Source organism: Eulemur rufifrons, chromosome 3 (assembly GCF_041146395.1).
Source record: "Eulemur rufifrons isolate Redbay chromosome 3, OSU_ERuf_1, whole genome shotgun sequence".
Classification (NCBI taxonomy): domain Eukaryota; kingdom Metazoa; phylum Chordata; class Mammalia; order Primates; family Lemuridae; genus Eulemur; species Eulemur rufifrons.
This window is the reverse complement of record NC_090985.1, coordinates 58,562,910-58,583,730: the sequence shown is the minus strand read 5'-3', so window position 1 is coordinate 58,583,730 and position 20,821 is coordinate 58,562,910. Positions and strand designations below refer to the sequence as shown.

General features: G+C 39.6%; 1 protein-coding gene across 1 annotated transcript in view; it reads left to right on the top strand.

Moving 5' to 3' along the window:
- Positions 1 to 20,821, top strand: part of GRHL2 (grainyhead like transcription factor 2) — a 116,982-nt gene that overhangs the window by 68,839 nt on the left and 27,322 nt on the right. The window contains exons 8-12 of the mRNA XM_069466166.1: positions 1,077 to 1,235; positions 11,755 to 11,842; positions 12,353 to 12,492; positions 17,721 to 17,752; positions 18,256 to 18,258. Of these exons, the coding sequence (XP_069322267.1) occupies positions 1,077 to 1,235; positions 11,755 to 11,842; positions 12,353 to 12,492; positions 17,721 to 17,752; positions 18,256 to 18,258 (422 nt within the window). The remainder of the gene's footprint in view (positions 1 to 1,076; positions 1,236 to 11,754; positions 11,843 to 12,352; positions 12,493 to 17,720; positions 17,753 to 18,255; positions 18,259 to 20,821) is intronic.

The window sequence follows — 20,821 nt, the reverse complement described above, 5'->3', positions numbered from 1 at the left end:
TATGTCTGATTCTCCCCGTATTAATCTGGGGTGCTATACTTATACCTCAATTCCGTGATAGAAATCACCTTTAAATGCTGTCAATTGGGCTGCCGCCTACTATGTAAAATGATGATAAATTTAGCTCACTTATACTCCTCCCTCTTTTCCTGCCAATATTTCAAAATAACATCATTCTTTTCAGTTCTTCTGTTGGCCATGCTGTCGTCTTCAATGATTTCCTTGCGTTTCTCTTTCTTTTGGATTCCAGGATTTCTGCTGTAGGCCACACTTTCTCCCTCCTCTTCAGATCTCACCTTTGCCGGTTTCTCTTTTACTCTTTTCTTGCCATGGAAATATATGAGTAGTTACACTCTGTCCTGCAGGGAGGGGTTTTAAAGGTTATTTTAAAGGGGAAATTGAAAACTGAAGACATTAAGTGACTTGTGTAAAGTCTCTTAGCTGGTTAATATTAAAGCTTGGACTAAAAGTCAGGGCATTTGACTCCTCATCTAATGGGTTCTCTGTAGATAAACGCATTGATTTATTCATGAAATGTTTATCAAATGCTTATTCTCTACCACACACTATAATAGGTACCAATGATACAAAAATAAGAAATGATCTCGAATCTCATACTTCATAGTCAAGTGAGAAAGACAGATGTGTAAACAAATCTAGGTTTCAATGCAATAATGTGCAAAGGAAGGTGTTATCTAATTATTTTTTTATCCCACAGGTCAGATAGTAGATAACCTCATGTAACTATTAGAAGTGACAACTTTAATATGTTGAGGATACACTTATCATGTTTAAAAAATAAGTAAGACTTTCCTGATATATTTTCAGGGAAGTAATTTAAATAGTCTGTTTCAAGATCAAGTATGAAAGCAAATTTTTAAAATAAATTTATAATTATAAATTATATATGTTTTTTGTGTGCACCATGTTTTTATGTGGAAAAGTAACAAAATATTCTTCATTTACCGATATAGGATTGTTTAGTATTTTGACTTCAAGTCTAAGGTTCATACATTTATTATAGATTCTTTTTATGGTGACTTGTGGACTCTCTCCTTTCTCTCTCCCTTCCTCAGATTTTCATCACCGTGAATTGCCTGAGTACAGATTTCTCCTCCCAAAAAGGGGTGAAAGGACTTCCCTTGATGATTCAGATTGACACATACAGTTATAATAATCGTAGCAATAAACCCATTCATAGAGCTTATTGCCAGATCAAGGTCTTCTGCGACAAAGTGAGTAAAGATGACAATTTGTCATAAAGGTATCTTTGCTATTAGATATTACTTTTGATGGCATTTCCCTCTTGTCACCTTCCCTTGTCTAGTAGTGTCAAAATAATCACTTTATCAATCATAGTAGGTGTGGTAATCTTTTATTCTCTATTCCTGTTCAATATATAGGGAGTCATCAGTCAACTGTACTTTTTTTTTTAGTTAGTCATTTTTACTGCTTATTTTATGACCAATTGACATTGCACAGTGTCTTAATCAGACCAAACTGCTATAGCAAAATACTACAGCCTGGGTGGCTTAAACAACAGAAATTTATTCTTCACAGTTCTAGAGGCTGGGAAGTCCAAGATCAAGGTGCCAGCCAGCTTGGTTTCCAGTGAGGCCTCTTTCTGGTATGCAGACTCACTGTATCCTCACAGAAAGAGAGAGAGAGAGAGAACAAAAAAGCTCTCTGGTGTTTCTTCTTCTAAGGGCACTAATTCTATCATAAAGACCCTATGCTTGTGACCTCATCTAAACCTAATTACCTCTCCAAAATCCCACCTCCAGGTGCTATTACATTGGGGGTTAGAGCTTCAACATATGAATGGGGGGGGGGCACAAACATTCAGTCCATAATACACTGTGCTTTAAGTCTGATTCAGTTAGATAGTTGAAATAGCAGATTAATAATCTTTACTGGGTATAGATGCTGTCCTAGAACATATCAATGCAACCTTTATTATTTTATGGGTTTAATGCAGCCTCATCTAGGACTTTTTGAAATGGAAATAGTACTTATAAAATAAGTTCATTAGTACACGTGCACTCAGAAAACATGTATTTTGAGTCTCCCTGAACCCCACCATAAAAGAGACAGATATTAGAATAGCAGAGCTTAAAATCCCATGATTAGGTGGCAAGAGATACTCACAAGTCCCAAATATGAGTGGGACTAAGAATCAATAATATCAAGACCTGTGTTATCAGCATTTGTGAGGGAAAGTGATGGGGCCACTTGATGACCAGAGAGCTAGAAACCTACAGAATTGCCCAAGGCACACACTGGAGAGTGAGGTGGGCCGTCTGAGATTGGGTGGGAGGGTACAGGTTCTGTGGGCTCCAATTTACTGGTGAGTGCAAGCAGACTGCAAATTGAAATGCTTGGGGCTCTATGAATTCTGAAAAGTTATAAACTGAAGTTCCCTTCCAGGACAAAACCCTGCTCTGGGGGAAAAAAAGCCCTGCTGGGAGTAAAATCCAAGTTGAGTTGGGAAAAAAGATGAAAAGGAAAAAGGTCAAAATAAGAGTGAAGAAGATTGGAAGGACACAGGGTAGGGAGATCTCAGAAAATACAAAAGGATGTTTGTATTGCTTTGTGAACACACCAGAAGAGGGAGCATGAGAGCCATGAAGCTAGAAGAACTAAGCAGCCTCACTCATTTCATTTAAAAATGACGAACAGACTGGGAGGCCAAGGGGGGAGGATCGCTCAAGGTCAGGAGTTTGAGACCAACCTGAGCAAGAGCGAGACCCCATCTCTACTAAAAATAGAAGGAAATGATCTGGACAGCTAAAAATATATATCGGAAAAAAATGAGCCAGGCATGGTGGCACATGCCTGTAGTCCCAGCTACTTGGGAGGCTGAGGCAGAAGGATCACTTGAGCCCAGGAGTTTGAGGTTGCTGTGAGCTAGGCTGATGCTACGGCACTCTAGCCTGGGCAACAGAGCGAGACTCTGTCTCAAAAAAAAAAAAAAAAAAAATGTCCAACAGAAAAGAAGAAACGGTTGAATTCCGCACAGTGTTTCATGAAAATAGAGACTGGGATCAGAAGAAATGCATACCAGAAAGACATGCCCACAAATCGGGTGAAAAGTATAGCCTCATATTTCAAAATGAGCTAAATGGAATTAAAGAAATAATAGAAGTTATGAAGATCAACCTAAATCACAATTTGAAAAAAAATCAAATGTGAGATGTTTGGAAAATAGAATGATTTCAAAAGGGATGTGATGGAACTCAGGAAAGAATTTAGAAATAAAACATTACAATATATCAGAATAAAGACTATACTAGAAACAACACAAGAGTAAATAAATATAAAAGTAATACCTTAAGAAAATACAAGTTGGAAAGAGCAAAAATGTAAAAATCAGAAGAGATGTGAAAGAAAATACAGATAGAAAAGAGAGATAAAGAAGATCCAATATACATATAATAGGAATCTTTGAGCAAAATAATAATAATTAAAAAAAGATGGAACAGAACAAATACTAGAAATGATGAATCAGGAAAACCAGAAATAGAAAGAATTCTTATTTAAACACCCTGCTATACACTTGGGAACACTGATCCAGGATAACTAATACCAAATAGTTAAGCTACTGGACTTTTTTGAAAAAAGAAAAAAATATTCTTTCTTGACATCTAAGTAAATAAAATAAATATTAAATCACTTATAAGGGAGCTTTTGCCAGCCAACTTTTCAACACCACCACCTTGTCATAAGACAATGAATGATATTTAAGGTAATCATGTAAAGAAAATGTGAGCCATGGATTTTCTATCCAGCCAACTTGACTGTCAAGTGTAAAGACTACAGGCACAAACAAAACCATACAGAATAAACAAGACAAACAAAAATCCAGGAAATGTTTCTTCTTGGGGACTCTGGTGGGGAACCAATTTTAGACAAGCAATATGACTGTAAAGACTTGATAAACGGACCGAGGGTGAGCATTCAGTATACATCTAATCCTAAATGATGGGAGAGACAGGATGGTGATGTGTCCTGACAATGTAGGCACAGTGCATTTCTTTAAAAATTGGGGAGGATGAGGAGGGTATATATTCCAAAAAAAAAAAAAAGCTGACTAATTGCTTATAGGTATTAACTGTTAGTGAAAGGATACTATTTCATGTTAGATATTGGGGAGAGAGAAGAAGGGGAAAAGAGGTTAGTAGCTAATTCACTTTTGCCCATTACTCATAAAGGTGCTGCAGTCAATATTAAAGGTCTACTGTGCTATTAAAAAGTCTGAGAGTTCTGGCTTAGCAGTAACAGAGCAGACAGAGACATAGGCTCCCGTGAGCAGAGAGCAGCAACAGAAAGCAGAGATGATCATCAGAGGACAGAAGGAAAACGCATTAACTGGGACTGCACAGGGCTTTGGCACATGTAGCACAGAGGAAAATATCCCTAAAATCTCAATAGCCTTCCCGGCCCTGATGATTTCTGTGGGTGCCAATCATCCAGCCATCTGAGCAGCACAGCAATCTGAGGGACAGTCAGGCAGTTTGCATGATATAGATGCCTGGGAAGTCACCAGACCCAGCAGTCATGTAGAAATGATGAGAAAATGGTGGGGCAGAGAACCTAAGTAACTTGCCCAGAGTCACACAGCGAAAATGTAGGAGAGCTGGCTGCAAATACAGTTCTAATCCCAAACTCATACTCCTTGAATTGAAAAGTAACTTTATACATAAAATACCAAAACGGCAACTGGTGATTCAAAACCTCAACAAAGAGTCAAGGTAGCCATTAAAAACAAAACAACCAAAAAAATCAGTTTATATCTTTAATTTAGCATATTAAATATTAAGGAAACATTTTCAAATGGTGTACAACATGGACTTTTTAAAAGTACAAATAAGAAAGCTTGTAAGTGATTTGAATTCTTTTACTTTATTCCAGATATTCCAAGGGAGATTGTAGACTCTCCCTCCATGAATCCCCTTCTTGGAAGTAAGGAATAAAGTTAGAGGCAAGGAGAAAGGGAGGGAAGAATGGGAAGGAAGGACCAGGCAATCCATTTATCTTCACCCTGGTAGTTGGAATTGAAAGTGGGAGAGAGGGCTTAAATTGCTCATACAATTATTTTATATTTAAGTGTTGACATAATAAATACCAGAAAAAAGAGAGAAAATAATAGAAACATGCAGAATGCATGGAGAGTTATATTGTTATTCACCGATGTCCTAGAATAAGAGGGACTATGAGAAATTAAGAGGATTGTATGGGTTTCTCTAAAGATTTGTTTCCTGAAGTCATACTAAGGAGGTAATCTGCAGCAAAGAAAGAAATGGTTGGGAGAGCCACTTACTTGTGTGATCATGTTTGCAAACATGTATAAATACTGGAAAGAATCATGTTAACAAACCCTTTGCCAATCAGAAAATAGGTGGCATTTCCAATAACTCCTATTTTAAATATCAGCCTAATTAAATATCAGTGCTAGGTAGAAAAAAAATGGTTGGAGAATGTGGGGTAAATGATCAGCATTTATTCTAACTATTAATAACTAGGATTGTCAAGAGTTCCTAGTGGGTAGTTAGTTGCATATCCTGATGTTAAGGGCTGGGGGGTGGGGTGTCAGGAAACTCGTAAGGAGGAAATCTCAGGGGCTATGCAGGGCGGATTAACTGTTATTACTATCTGTTTCTCTAATAAGCTAGATACAAAATCTTCTGCTCTAATTTGTCATCATGTTTGCAGCTCTAATTTCAAAACCCAGGCAAAACTCACCCCTGGGAGAGTAAAAAGAGAAATAAAAGTTTAATTTTTGTACTTTTCAAGTGGGTGCGTAAATGCAAATGCTTAACTTAAATTATCTTTTAAAGCAAAAGAGTTGAGAGCTGGCTGGGCGCGGTGGCTCACGCCTGTAATCCTAGCACTCTGGGAGGCCGAGGTGGGCGGATCGTTTGAGCTCAGGAGTTCGAGACCAGCCTGAGCAAGAGCGAGACCCCACCTCTACTAAAAATAGAAAGAAATTATATGGACAGCTAAAAATATATATATAAAAAAATTAGCCGGGCATGGTGGCGCATGCCTGTAGTCCCAGCTACTCGGGAGGCTGAGACAGGAGGATCGCTTGAGCTCAGGAGTTTGAGGTTGCTGTGAGCTAGGCTGACGCCACGGCACTCACTCTAGCCTGGGCAACAGAGTGAGACTCTGTCTCAAAAAAAAAAAAAAAAAAAAAAAAAGAGTTGAGAGCTATTCCATTTTAAAGCTGTGAATTTCCTAATCACAGGCTAGAGTTTTAAACAGATGGAATTCCGCACTATTTATAGCTCTCCAGCTTGATTTCTAATTAATACACCTGTGAAATTGATTGCAGATGAAAATAAAGGCCTTCTCTAACTTTTTTGGTATTATGATACTTCTACTGAAATGAATATGTTTATGCCTTAAAAATTCAGGATCTATTTATATATCTTCCTATTAGACACCTATGTGTATATCTATGTATCTATATTTAATTATTTCCATGATCTTCCATGAGATTTTGTATTATTGCAAACAATAGCTATATATTGCAGAAAAATTGAGAAATAGAGCCACATTTAAAAAACAAATTTAAGAGAAACTATTTAAGGGTGAAATAAAACATGAAGATAGACATCACCTCTCAAGTGGTAGCAAAAGTGATCACACAATATAGTTAGGAACTTTTCATATAAGTTTTCCAAATTTAACACTCTGTAGTGAACATTTAAGTGGGGAAATAGAAATAGTGAAATAGAAACAGAATAGTGGGGAAAATTTTCAAAAGATAAATTTGGTATTTGTAGCAAATTATACTCTTTTGGAACAACTAGACTTTTTTGCACTTTAATAAGGATAGAAAGAATATTTTCTAGAAGCTTCAGGTCACAAATAATCATAGGAAAGAGGAAAGAAATTTTTGGAAGATCTTGTTCAAGGGAAGCTTTCTCCACCTTAATTGAATGTATCAAAGCTTCCCTGGATCACTGTGAAGCCCAAAGCTTTATTTTAGAAATAAGAACTGTGGTTGTTTCAAGAGCGGGTGCTGTCGGAATTGTTTTGTCACACTGATACCTGGGCATTTGGGGCAGGAAACTTATACAGAAGTGGCACCAACACTATGCATTGTAGAGACCTACTCTGTTTTATGCTAATCCTTTAGGTTTGTCATATCAAAGAATGCCTGAAAAACAAGCAAGTGACTTTCCTAACAATCTACATTGAACATATAGACATACTTGTTTTATTGCACTTTGCTTTACTGCGTTTTGCAGATAATATGTTTTTTACAAATTGAAGGTTTGTGGCAACCTGGTGTCTGGCAGGTCTATCAGTTCCATTTTTTCCAGCAGCATGTGCCTCCTTCATGTCTCTGTGTCATGTTTTGATAATTATCACAATATTTCAAGCTTTTTCATTATTATTGTATCTGATATGGTGATCTGTGATCAGTAATCATTGATGTTACGATTGTAGTTGTTTTGGGGACCCAGCAACTATGCTCCTATAAGACAGAGAACTTAATTGATAAATGTCATGTGTGTTCTAATTGTTCCACTAACCGCCCTTTCCCTATCTCTCACTCTCTCCTTCTCAGGCCTCCCCCTATTCTCTGAGAAACAACAAAATTGAAATTAGGCCAGTTAATAACCCTGCAATGACCTATAAATGTTGAAGCAAAATGAAGAGTTGCATGTCTTTCACTTTAAATCAAAAGCTAGAAAGAATTAAGCTTAGTGAGGAAAGCATGTTAAACCTAAGATTGGCCAAAAGCTAGCCAAGTTGTGAATGCAAACGAAAAGTTCTTGAAGGAAACTAAATGTGCTACTCCAGTGAACACATGAATGATAAGAGAGTCAAAAAACCTTATTGTTGATATGGAGAAAGTTTTAGAGGTCTAGATAGAAGATCAAACCTGCCACAACATTCTCTTAAGCCAAAGGCTAATCCAGAGCAAAGCCCTAACTTCTCTTCAATTCTATGAAGGCTGAGAGAGGTGAGGAGGTTGCAGAAGAGCTTGAAGCCTTCAGAAGTTGGTTCATGAGGTTTAAGGAAAGAATCTATTTCCATAACATAAAACTGTAAGGTGAAGCAGCAAGTGCTGATGTAGAAGCTGCTATAAGTTATCCAGAAGGTCTAGCTAAGATAACTGATGAAAGTGGCTGCACTAAACAACAGATTTTTTTCCTAATTTTTAAAATCATTTTTAAATTTACTTCATGACCCCCTCTAACATGGTACTAAACAACAGATTTTTAATGTACATGAACAACCTTATATTGGAAGAAGATGCCATTTAGGACTTTAATTGCTAGGGAAGATAAGAGAATGCTTGGCTTCAAGGCTTCAAAGGACAGGCTGACTCTTTTGTTAGAGCCTAAGGTAGCTGGTGACTGTAAGTTGAAGCCAGTGCTCATTTACCATTCCTAAAGTTCAAGGGCCCAAGAATTATGCTATGTCTGCTCTGCCTGTGTTCCATAAATAGAACAACTAAGCCTAGATGACATCACATCTGTTTATAGCATAGTTTATGGAATATTTTAAGCCCACTGTTGAGATTACTTTTCAGAAAAAAAGATTCTTTTTAAAATATCACTGCTTATTGACAATGCACCCAGTTACCCAAGAGCTCTGATGGAGATGTACAAGGAGATTAATGTTGTTTTCATGCTGCTAACACAGCATCTATTCTGTAGGCTATAGGTCAAAGAGTAATTTTGACTTTCAAGTCTAACTATTTAAGAAGTACATTTTGTAAGGCTACAGCTGCCATAGGTAGTGATCCTCTGATGGATCTGGGCAAAGTAAATTGAAAACTTTCTGGAAAGGATTCACTAGTTGCCATTAAGAACATTTGTGAGTCATGAAAGGAGATCATAATATCAACACTAACAGTAGTTTGGAAGAAGTTGATTCCAACCTTCCTGGATGACTTTGAGGGGTTCAAGACTTCAGTGGAGGAAGTACCTTGCAGATATGGTGGAAATATCAAAAGAACTAGAATTAGAAGTGGAGCCTGAAGATATGAGTGAATTGCTGCAATCTTATGATCAAACTTGAATGGATGAGTTACTTCTTATAGATGGGCAAAGAAATTAGTTCCTGGTGATAGAATCTACTCCTGGAGAAGATGCTGTGAACAATGTTGAAATGACACAAGGGATTTGGAATATTACATAAATTTAGTTGATAAAGCAGCGACAGGGGTTGAGAGGATTGACTCCAATTTTGAAAGAAGTTTTACTGTGGGTAAAATGCGACCAAATAGCACTGCATGCTACAGAGAAATCTTTCATGAAAGGAAGAGTCAATTGATGCAGAAAACTTCATTGTTGTCTTGTTTTAAGAAATTGCCACAGCCACCCCAACCTTCAGCAACTGCCATCCTGATCAGTCAGCGGACATCAACATTGAGGCAAGACCCCCTACCCTCACAAAGATTGTGACTAGCTGAAGGCTCAGATGATTGTTAGCATTTTTTAGCATTATTTTTTCTAATTAAAGTATGTACATTTTTTAGACATAATGCTATTGCATACTTAATATACTACAGTATAGTATAAAGATACAGTATAATATATGCACTAGGAAACCAAAAAATTTATGTGACTCTCTTTATTGCTACATTCGCTTTATTGTGGTGGTCTGCAACCAAGCCCACAATGTCCCCGAGGTATGCCTGTGTATAAATCTCGAAACAAATTAATTCTAGTCCTTTTCCTCATAGGAATAGTACAAAATAAAACATTAACTCAGAAATAAAATTGCTGGAGCAAACTTGGGGTATGTCTTGGATTAGTTGTAATTTATATAGGTAGATAATAAATATCCAAATTTTATTTATATTAAATGTTATCCTGTACAGAGCTCTAAACACATAGAAAAATGCCTTATACATAAGTATCCAATAAAAAATATAGTTCATATTATTATACAAACTTCAGTATTTTAAAGAGCCTTTTCTTATATTTCCCATCTATTTAAACAAGGTGATGTCTGTGCATTTAACACTTTATGTGTTTTCTAGACACAAAACTATACAAATCCTTAATATATCTTGAAGAGACTTCCAAAGCAGATATTTTTATATTTTATCTACCTATTTCCGTGATCTGTAAGTGTCAATGATAATTCCAAACCTCAGCTGAAGCACCATAAAATAATTACTCCCTTTGATATTACTAGTAAGTAAAATAATTACTTCCTTTGGTAGTTTTTTGATATAGAAATGTATATTTAAATTTTCTGGTTAAAATATTACAACTATCAAGCTCTAATATGTAAAGCTCTTAGAAATCACCCAGCACAGAGTAAATGCCATGTAAGTATTAGCTATTATTATTATTATTCCAGAATTAGCTTAAAAGCCATCTCCTGTACAACACCTTCATTGACCACAAACCCTCACCGTAGCCACGACTGGGAAGCTGCTGTTTCCAAAAAGCCAATTTGATAAGCAAAAACTACAGTTCATTGTTATAGTTCAAACCATTTATGTATCTTTTTCTGTGAATTGCGTATTTCATGACCCTTGTCCATTTTTCTATTAGTATGTCAGTTTTTTAATTTAAATCATTACTGCTATATTAAAGATTTAACATTTTATGCGATATCTTATTTCACTTATTTTCAGCAATTTGTCCTTTGCTTTTAATTGATTCTTTTGTTTTTGTATAGAGAAGGATTAAATTATTATATTGTTAAATCCATCTCTGGTGTATATGATGATTTGGGGACAATTTCTGAAGTGTTAGCGGTTGCTGGCCAGCCTGTGCTTCACTGCTCCTTAAATATGCTACTGCAGTGGGCAAGAGTTTAGTTGGGGGTATCGATCTGAATGTCACCTGTCTAGGGCATTGTGAAAACATGGGTACAGATGGATTCTCCCGCAGCAAGAATGGAGAGAGAGAATGGAAAAGGAAACTGTGTTGGAATGTCTTTATTTGGAAGATGAGAAGAGGAAAATGAGTTAGCAAAGCTGACATAGAAGAATGCTCAAAGAAAAATATTAATACGATTAGGAAATCATCTCAGGTCACGAAGAAAAGAGCTATAAGGTGATGGTCAATTGGTTAAGTACAACAGAATTTGACAATTTGGCAAGAGGTGCCAATAAAAAAGTCAAATTACAAGGAACAGAGGAGCAAAAAGGAATTGAATACACCAAACTTTTGAATGAGCAACATCTCGAAGAACATACAAAAATACAGAAACAAAAGCAAAAACCGTACTTGTTTGCACAAAGCGATCCTGCATCTTGTGTGGTTTCTTTATGCACTCCCTTATTTCCACCACTCTAATGATTTTTTAAAGTTCCATAACAACAAGCAAAGGGAAAATTTTACAGAGAATTCACACTCAACTTTAAAGCCCTCTTCATGCCTAGGAATAAATTTAATGGGTCAATGCTTCATCTTCTGACATTTTATTATAATCAGTAAAGTTACTTAATGGGCTTCACTGGGTTAGGGAACTGGGCCTGTTCTTTCCATATGGATTCAAAACTGAAGTTCTTTAAATAGGCAAGATACCAAAAAAGGAGAAAACATGGGAGAGGCGGGATCTCTTGGAGGTCAGAAATGTAGTGTAGATTCATGAGTGGTCTTTGCTTTCAGAGCTGAAGCTTGACCTTGACGGAGGGACGAAAATGGGACTGCCTGGTCTCCTCTTCCGCTGTATTGTTTCATACCTGCATGACTTTTATGTGTGACAGTATTTTGCACGCCTTGGTAACATACCTGGCATGGTCTGTATTTGCTTTTTCCCTGGCAGGGAGCAGAAAGAAAAATCAGAGATGAAGAAAGGAAGCAGAACAGGAAGAAAGGAAAAGGCCAGGCCTCCCAAACCCAATGCAATAACTGTGAGTTTCACAGAGACTGACTTTGCTTTCTGAGGGGAAGACTCAGCTGGGCTGGGTCCGCTGGGTCTACCTGGGGAAATAGGTAGAAAGAAGTGAGTTGCAGGTAAAACTGTATGTGCAAGGCATGGTTTGCTTTCCCCTGGCAGTGGAGACAGGGTGATTATCCACGTGAAAAGCAAATAGAATCATGTGCATAGCGTGTTTGAGCTAGGAAGGACTTTGTAATGTCATGGAGACCAACATCCTCCTCTACAGACAAGGTATCTTGAGTACACAGAGGGACAGGAGGGTATGAAGGGACCTAAGCTCCACTCAAGAATGTTTATTTGAAGTCCCTGCTCTTTCTGTTGGTTTGGCTGGTGTGAGGGGTGTCAAAATGTGTTTACATCTATGGTTTTCGGAAAGCTTCATAGGAGAAAAACGTGAATTTTAGTTGGTACTAAGACTTACAGTTGAGGGTTCTTAGTCATGTATAACCCTCTTGTTTATGGGTTTTGTGATCCTGTCCAGCCTCTGATGGGAAGTTGGCTGCCATACCCTTACAGAAGAAGAGTGACATCACCTACTTCAAAACCATGCCCGATCTGCACTCGCAGCCTGTTCTCTTCATACCTGACGTTCACTTTGCAAACCTGCAGAGGACTGGACAGGTATGACCTACCTGCTAACATCCACTTGCCATCTGTCCACAGGGCTGGTAGGGCCTAAGACAGAAGCACTTCAGGCAGTGTTGACCTTAAAGATAAAACCCACCTTCCATTCACCAGAAGAAAAGTCAGTCATTCCCTACAGTAAATGGATTTTTATAGGAAGGAATATTTCAGAAGAGGAAACTGACTTACTAAGGGGAAAAAGAGAGTGAGCTGATATTAGTAAAGTATTGACAAAGCAATGAAAGAGGGAGAGAGTAAGAAGGCTGATAACCTGTAAAAGTTTTTTTAGCTTTGTCATGGCAGAATTATCCTGATGCAATAGAGCGCCACCTAATGGTGGGAAATTGAGCTGCACCTATAACTTCATAAAGTTGCACAAGGTGAAAGAAAAATTAAGTAAAATTCTATCAATAATTTTTCCCTTAGTAAATAAACAGTTCCCACTGAATAGTAAATCATTTCACATAAAAAGAAAAATGGGATTGTAGACAAGCCCCCCTTAAAAAAATAATTCCTATCTTCTAGGTATATCTACAAGTGAAATGAAAAATCTAATATTAAACTAACATAAATGTCCAATAATTAACTCATCATGGGAGCTCAAGTTGATGGAATATTATGCATTCACTAAAATTTTAATTATGAAACCTATGTAGCAACATGGGAACTAGTTATAATAATGTTCAATGGGGAAAAAATATAATAGCAATTTGTGTTTGTACTGTGATCCCAAAGATTTAACTGAATTTGAAGGGAACAAGAACAATGAGTTATGGCTGATTATTTTCCTTTTGTCTTTAGTATTATCTCTTTTATGTGATAAATTAAAATTGTGTGAAGAAAAGAATAAAAATAATTATTTCCCTAGCATTAGCCAGAGTTGTCTTCCACCAAACCAGTCGGGTTTTAATGAATTTTGCATTGATTGGTTTTCTTTTAAACCCAAAGTCCTTTGAGGAAACATCTGTTTTGAGAAATAGGGGTATACTGACACATTCAAGTGTTTCTTACATCCTAAGTGTGCAGACACTCATTGGAATTGACCTCAGCCTAGAAAGAGAAATCAATACTGGCTTCCCTCTCTCTCTGGAGGATATTTCATCCCCTGGCATTCAGTGTGATGTTTCAGTATATGTATGAGACAAAACAGTTATACAAACAGGGCTTTTTCTTTGCTATTCATGACACAACATGGTAATAAAGTACCCGTAGCTTTTTCTCAGAACACATTTTCACTAAAAATTAATTTAGCATTTCTATCTTGTCTTACTTGTTTAATATAACCAGAGTCACACAGGGGAAAGGAAGAGTTTCATAATTTATCAAGATAGGTGTGCCAGCACCTAATTATTATTATTTTTTTTTAATTCCCAAAAACATGGTGGTGATTTGTGTGGGGATTTCACGGAGCTAGGTTTCCACACCTTCCAGAAGAGGGGATAATTGAGTTAAATTGTTCTTGCTGTTTAGTTTACTGTCAGGATTCTGGCTTCAATTCTGTGTCAACACTGACAACCTGACTTGCTCGCTTGGCAAGATTTCTCCAGACCGTATACAGCTGTAAATGAATCCTAAGAGGAAAAGCGGCCAACCCCGCTTGTGACCGCCAGTCCTCTGGCCTCTCTTGCCCCCTGGATGTCACGAGCCTGGCTCGCAGCCTGAGGCAGATTCAGAAGGAAAGTGCAGCCTTTACAGGTTGATGGTTTCAGCAGCTGCAAAGCAGCCCAATCAGTGTCCCCGTGGGCCACCAGTGAAGTTTATCCTGCTATCTGGAAGCCTCCCTACAGAGCCCTCAGGCTGCCCGTGGCCTTGGATTCAGAGTTGAGGGGCTAGGTGGGGACACCTGCCCTGAGCTCCTGGCAACAAAGGAACACACTCAGCTATGCCCTAGAACAACTCGTGAATATCCTGTGGTTGATCAAAATAATATCAAAGGGTTGCTCCCCTTTGATATCATTCTGTTGTTCCCAATTATGCTGTGTTACTGTCAAGAATTGTGAAAGGTCCAAGGTTTTACCTATTTGTAATCTAACAAATTTAGCCTGTTCCAAGTTCATGGATGCTAGAAGAAGACATGAGACTCCTGGGTCAGAGCCAAAGGACTTTATTACTGATAACACAGCAAGGAGCAGAAACTTGATGTTCACATCAGCTCCCCTTGCACTTCAAGTCCAAGAGGACTGACACAAAAGGGCCTGGGCAGATGCTTTGCATGTAGTGAGTGTGTTTCACAGTGAGGAATCCCGAGCTGATGAGGCAACAATCTTTTAAGAGGGTTGCTGGAACACCTCCCCAACCCTGGTTTCAGACATAGGCATTATTTTTCTTATACTGGTTAGGTACGTTGGGAGGCTGAGGCAAGAGGATTGCTTGTGGCCAGGAGTTTGAGACTGGCCTGGGTATCATAGTGAGACTCTGTCTCTACAAAAAATAATTAAAAATAGCTGGGTATGGTGGTGCATGCCTGTAGTCCTAGCTATTCAGAAGGCTGAAGCAGGAGAATCACTTGAGCCCAGGAGTTGGAAGCTGCAGTGAACTATGATCACACCACTGCACTCCAACCTGGGTGACAGATCCAGACCCTGTCTCTTTAATAACAAAACAAACAAAAATGTTAAAAGTATATATATACTGGTAAGGTGACACATCTGCATTTGGCCATGGGAGTCAACTTAGCTAAAGGAAAGGAGCTTGGGCATTGTCTGGCTGGGGCTTTTAAGGCTGCCTTTTCTCAGAAGAGCTACATACCTGGGAAATCCTTCCAAAGGGAGGAGAGAAAAAGCAGTTCCATGTCTTAGAACTGGGGATGGGGCAGGGATGGGCCGACTTTGACCTGCAAAACAAGACTCTGCAGTGGTAGGTCAAAGGATAGGGCTGGTTTATCTTAACGGGTAGGTGGGAAAGGGGAGAGAGGCAAGCGGTGGTGTGCAGCTCAGAAACCACTGGGGCCTGAGTCTTGCTAGAATCAGCTGCATTGCAGCTCTGCACAGTTGCAGGGCCAGCAGCCCTATAGTTCTCGTGGTCAGTGAGACACCCCTGAGCCATGCTTAAAGCACATCGGCTATGGGGCAGCGGTTCCTACTCACCCAAGGACACGGCCGGGGAGTAGGTATTTTCACTGCTAGTCCACATGTCCCCCACTCCTCCCATTATGTCATTGGTTTGTCTGTGGGTTGGAATAGTCTTCAGACAATTATCAAAAACTAATGTGGGGGAATAATCCAATGTGTAGGAGCTATGGAGACCTCCAGTCCCACTCTCCTCGTGTTGAAGCCCTGGTGATCAGGCTGCTTGTGTGTGGAATGCCTTTAAAAGGACATGTGATGAGGGGAGCTTGGGAAAAACCATGAGATGCAGAGGCATCATCTTGTTGGATAATATAACTCGGCAGGTATCAATCAACCCTTCTCAAAGCACCTGAGCCCAAGGAGGACACCTCTCCTCCCTCGCACTGTCGAGAACAGTCTCTTGCATTGTGGTTCATAAACAGTCTTCCCCCAAATCACAGGAGTTCTTGATATGGATTCAGATGCCCAAGTTCTATCCCAGTTCTTTCAAATTAAAATCTCTAAAGTGAGTTCTAGGAATTGTATTTATGATAGGTCTCCAGATATTTTTATGCACTCTAAAGTTTGAAAAACATGCTCTAAAAATTAAGTTAATGCAATGTTTCTGACAGTGACAGGGAAGAAACAGTGGGTCTTTATATAAGAGGAGGAGAAATGACAAAGAAAGGAAGGTGATAGGGACAGTGAAGTAGCAGCCATTCAGGAGGGCAAGAAAACACTTAAGAGAAGTCTGTTTCCATCTTCTGGTGACCAACCAACTTCCCAGAGGCCAAGGAGTCAGGCAGGGGGTAGGTGCTTTCTGCCACCTTTAAAGAAACCAGCAAAACACAAGCCAACATCAGGAACTGTTTCAGAACCGTCCAGATGCGTGGCCAGTGCTATGGCCCAGGCTTCCTCCCTTATGTGGGTCACTCCATGTCTTTTAAGTGGACAGTCCCAATGACAGATGCTCTGAATTCCATACTGAAACTTGGGGCGAGGGGACCCAAAAAGCAAAAAACAACTTTCCGTCATTGTTTTTGGTTTAAGAAGAAATAAAGTATATAACAACAGCCATAAAAAAGTTAAGAGGAAAACAGTTCCCATAGAAATATGAGCTGATAGACGAGAATGACTCTCATTGCCAGAGAGTTCCAGGTAACCAGTTTTGTTATATAACTAGGTCTTTGCTTGGCAGCATCCCAAGAGCTGCCAAGAGCCTTTGAGAAAGTTTGTGGGGAGTTTGTCTGTCTGGGCTCAGCTGTTTCTCTCCCAGGGTGGGGCAGGGACAGCCACTAAATACACTGGAATCAGAGGCTACTTTTGAAGTGAACATGTAAATGTCTCATACTAACTCAGGTGGTGTTCTTCACCCAAACACAAATGGTCCAGAAGCACACAAAGCTCATGAGGCCGACAATTAATGTTTAGAAATAACTGGGGCAAGAAGATAACATGCATAGCAGATCCCCTCCGATTTCTCCCATAATAAGGATGCTCCATAATTTCTTTAACCTGATTTTGCCTGACGCCGTGTTGACCACCTAAAGGAAGTCTCTGCCCTCAGAGATCTGCCTTCTGGCCAGGAACACCTCCCACCGCTAAATGACCTTTCACAGCCTGAAGACAGTTGACCCCTAAGTTCCTGTGGTTGTGGGATGCCAGAGTAACCCAGGCCCCTTTGGAAAGTAAGTAGAGATGCCTGGGGTTGCTCTTGTCCTGCTGTGGGACCTTCGTGTCCCTCCCCTCCCAGGGAGTACAGCGCCCAGAGTCAGCTGGCCTGTGGACCACGTGGGATAGGTTACTCACAGGCCAAGAGCCACCCTGCAGGCCAGAGCCTTTCTAAACAATGGATTTTAGATCCCGCCAAAATGTTTCCTTAATGTCAAAGGCAAGATTTGGCTTAAGCCAGAGATAATCTGATCAGAATGACTTTAGTTAGAAATAACCAATTTCTAATTTCATTTCATTAAAATCTAAGAAGTAATCCCACAGAGAAGGAGAGGAGGTTAAATTTGCATTTCCTCAGAAACACACACGCAAACCCAGCATCATTAGACCGATTTGTCTTTTGTCTTTTTTACGAGACAGTTGATGCCTTAGGACAGTCTTGCATCACGTGATGTATTTCTGGTTCTTGTCTCTGACCCACAGTAAGCCTATTGTTCTGCTCCACAGGTGTATTACAACACGGATGATGAACGAGAAGGGTAAGATACTACTCAGTTCTTTTCACTTAAACCCCCAAAGTGGTTCATGTCCATGGAAATCGCCCTCCCAGCACTGGGCAACCCCGGGCGGGGAGTGAAACCCCCGTCTCACCTCGGGACCCAGTGTTGAGAGGCTTGATTCTGGGAGTGTCTGGGAGGAAGCCTGGGGAAGAGTATTCTCCTCCTGAGCTTTCCTTCCCTCCACCTTTCTCTCCTATGATCTGCCTTGGAATAACTAGTTGTTTTTGTAAGTGAACCATCTGTTCCCAGTAGCCCTTCCCAGCACCCCTTCTTTGGCCCGAACACAAAGGCAAGCTGAGCTTGAGTCCAGAGCTGGAGGAGGCAGCCTGCCCTCCTTCCAGGACCACCCGGGCCACAGGCATGTGCCTCCTGAAGCTCTCTCCCTGGGAAGTGAGCCTGGAGGGCCAGTGGTGAGGCTGGTTGGAATAGGAACTGGGAAGGCTGAGAACCTTTTCACTGTTCTTTAGGGCTGTAGATGTGAGAGGGTCACCGAAGGCTCCCAGTGTCTCCACTTCAAGTTTCTGCATAGCAGCGTTGGGAGATGTTGTCCATCTTTGCACAGCATACATGCCCACCTGCGTGTGGTCGTGCAGACTTTTAGGGGCAGCCATACCTTCAAAGTGCTTTGTGTCCATTAACTCATTTTATATACTCAGAATTTTAAAGCCAAAAAACCTCCTTAAGGTCATTTAGCTGACCTCCTCTCCTGGGCAATGGAAACATCTATACTACATCCTCGACAGGTGGTCAGCCAGCTTCTACCTGAATATTCCCAGTGGTGGAGAGCTCACTGTGTGTGAGTCACACTATTTGGCAATTCCAGCACGTAGGAAGTTATTTTATCTGTTGAGCTGACATCTACCTTCTTTTAACTTCTACCTACTGGCTCTAGTTCTGCTTTCTGAATAAGTCTCATCCTTCGTCATCTTTCAGATATCTCCTTCCTCTCTGCAACTGTTCTTGGTAATATATAGTTTTACCTCTCAACATCTTAACTTCCCTCCAACATATACTACTAAATTTGTTAGTAGTCTCCCTAAAATTGGCTGTCAGAATAAACGTATGTTCTGAACCACATGAGTTGCAGATTATATTGGGGTCATTTCTTCTTACGACCTGGATGCTATATTACTTTTTAAACCACCTAGAAATACTTTCATTCCAATATCTACTTTATGTTCTTGGTTTGCATTATATCTGTGTAACTAAACTCTCTAGATCATTTTTTTCCCAAACTACAGTCAAACCAGGGCTTCCCTATCCTTATGTAATTAATATTATAATATTTACTTGTAAAACATTTCATAGTCGGTGAAATAGAGCAGATATTGTTGAGCTTATTTCTAGAGCAAAGGTTGGCAAACTATAGCCCAAGGACCAAATCAGGCCCACCACCTGTTTTTGTATAGTCTGCAACCTAAGAATGGTTTTTTACATTTTTCAATGGCTGAAAAAATTTTTTAAAAAGAATAATATTGAATGACGTGAATTTTTTAATTTATTTTTATTTTTTTTGACAGAGTCTCACTCTGTTGGCCGGGCTAGAGTCCCGTGGTGTCAGCCTAACTCACAGCAACCTCAAACTCCTGGGCTCAATTAATCCTTCTGCCTCAGCTTCCTGAGTAGCTGGGACTACAGGCATGTGCCACCATGCCTGGCTAATTTTTTCTATATATTTTTAGTTGTCCAGATAATTTCTTTCTTTCTTTTCTTTTTTTTTTTGGTAGAGGCAGGATCTTGCTCTTGCTCAGGCTGGTCTCGAACTCCTGAGCTCAAATGATCCACCCGCCTCGGTCTCCCAGAGTGCTAGGATTATAGGCGTGAGCCACCACGCCCGGCCTGACATGTGAAAATTATATGACATCCAAGCATCCATAAATGAAGTTTTACTGGCACATAGCCATTTTAATTCCTTTATGTATAGTCTATGGCTGCTTTGGTGCTACAGCAGCAGAGTTGAGTAGTTACAACAGTTACAACAGAGACCATATGGTATGTCCTGCAAACCTAAATATTTACTGTCGGGCCCTTTACAGAAAAAGTTTGCCACCTTCTGTCTTGCAGGATAGAACATCGCAAAGGAGTCAAGTGAGTCTGTAGCTGGCTAGGGGCATAATCTTGTCTGGAACTTGACTGCTAAATTCTGAGTTCTAAATTTTCTAAATACCTTATTAGATTGTTCTTTGTATTTTGGCACCTAGGTAACATATTTCCAGCAGTTGAAATGAACAGAATGATTAGTGCTGTCCATTCCAATCAGTTATTCACATACTTTTTAAGGCACAGTATGATGTTGCAGAAAGAACGTTGACCCTGAGCTCAGGAAGCCCAAGTTCCACTCGTGAGCTATCGCTTACTCATGGGAAGACTTGGGCTGGTTCCTTGATGATCTCTGGGCTTTGGTTTCCTTAATTTTACACTCAGGATTTTTGTATAAGATGATCTCTAAGATTCTATCTAGTGCTAACATTCTATTCTCATGGGAAAACTTAGTGTTATGAGTGAGAAGTGCCTGAGATTCTGAATGCTCCTTGGTATGCAGACCTCTGCAGTGAATGTATCTTACCTCAAACTGCCCTTCCTTGCAAGCTGACCACAGTTAAATGGTGTTGACCTACTCATAACTCTACTAGGTTGGCTCTGTAAGCATTACCCTGTGTTTTTGCATAATCCTAAAGCCTGAGGCATGAGTCTCTTGCTCTTACACATCTTCTAATTAGAGTTTGAACGATATGGACAGCATTGGAGCCTCAGTGTTGATACATGCTATGCGGGTGGCTATTGTTATGTGTCAAAGTGATGATTAACATTACTGGATACTTTGGGCACTGTACTAAGTACTTCATAAGCATTATCTCATTGAATTCTTCTAAATTTCCCGTTATCTCCATTTTATAATGAGGAAACTATAAAAGAAGTTTCCTAGTCTTGGAAACTTCTTTGCCAAACAAGAGACTAGGAAACTTGTTCAGAGTCACACAACTGGTAAGTGTTAGAGGCAGGATTTGAACCCGGGTCTAGCTGCACTTCCCATCACCTGCTTTTAGC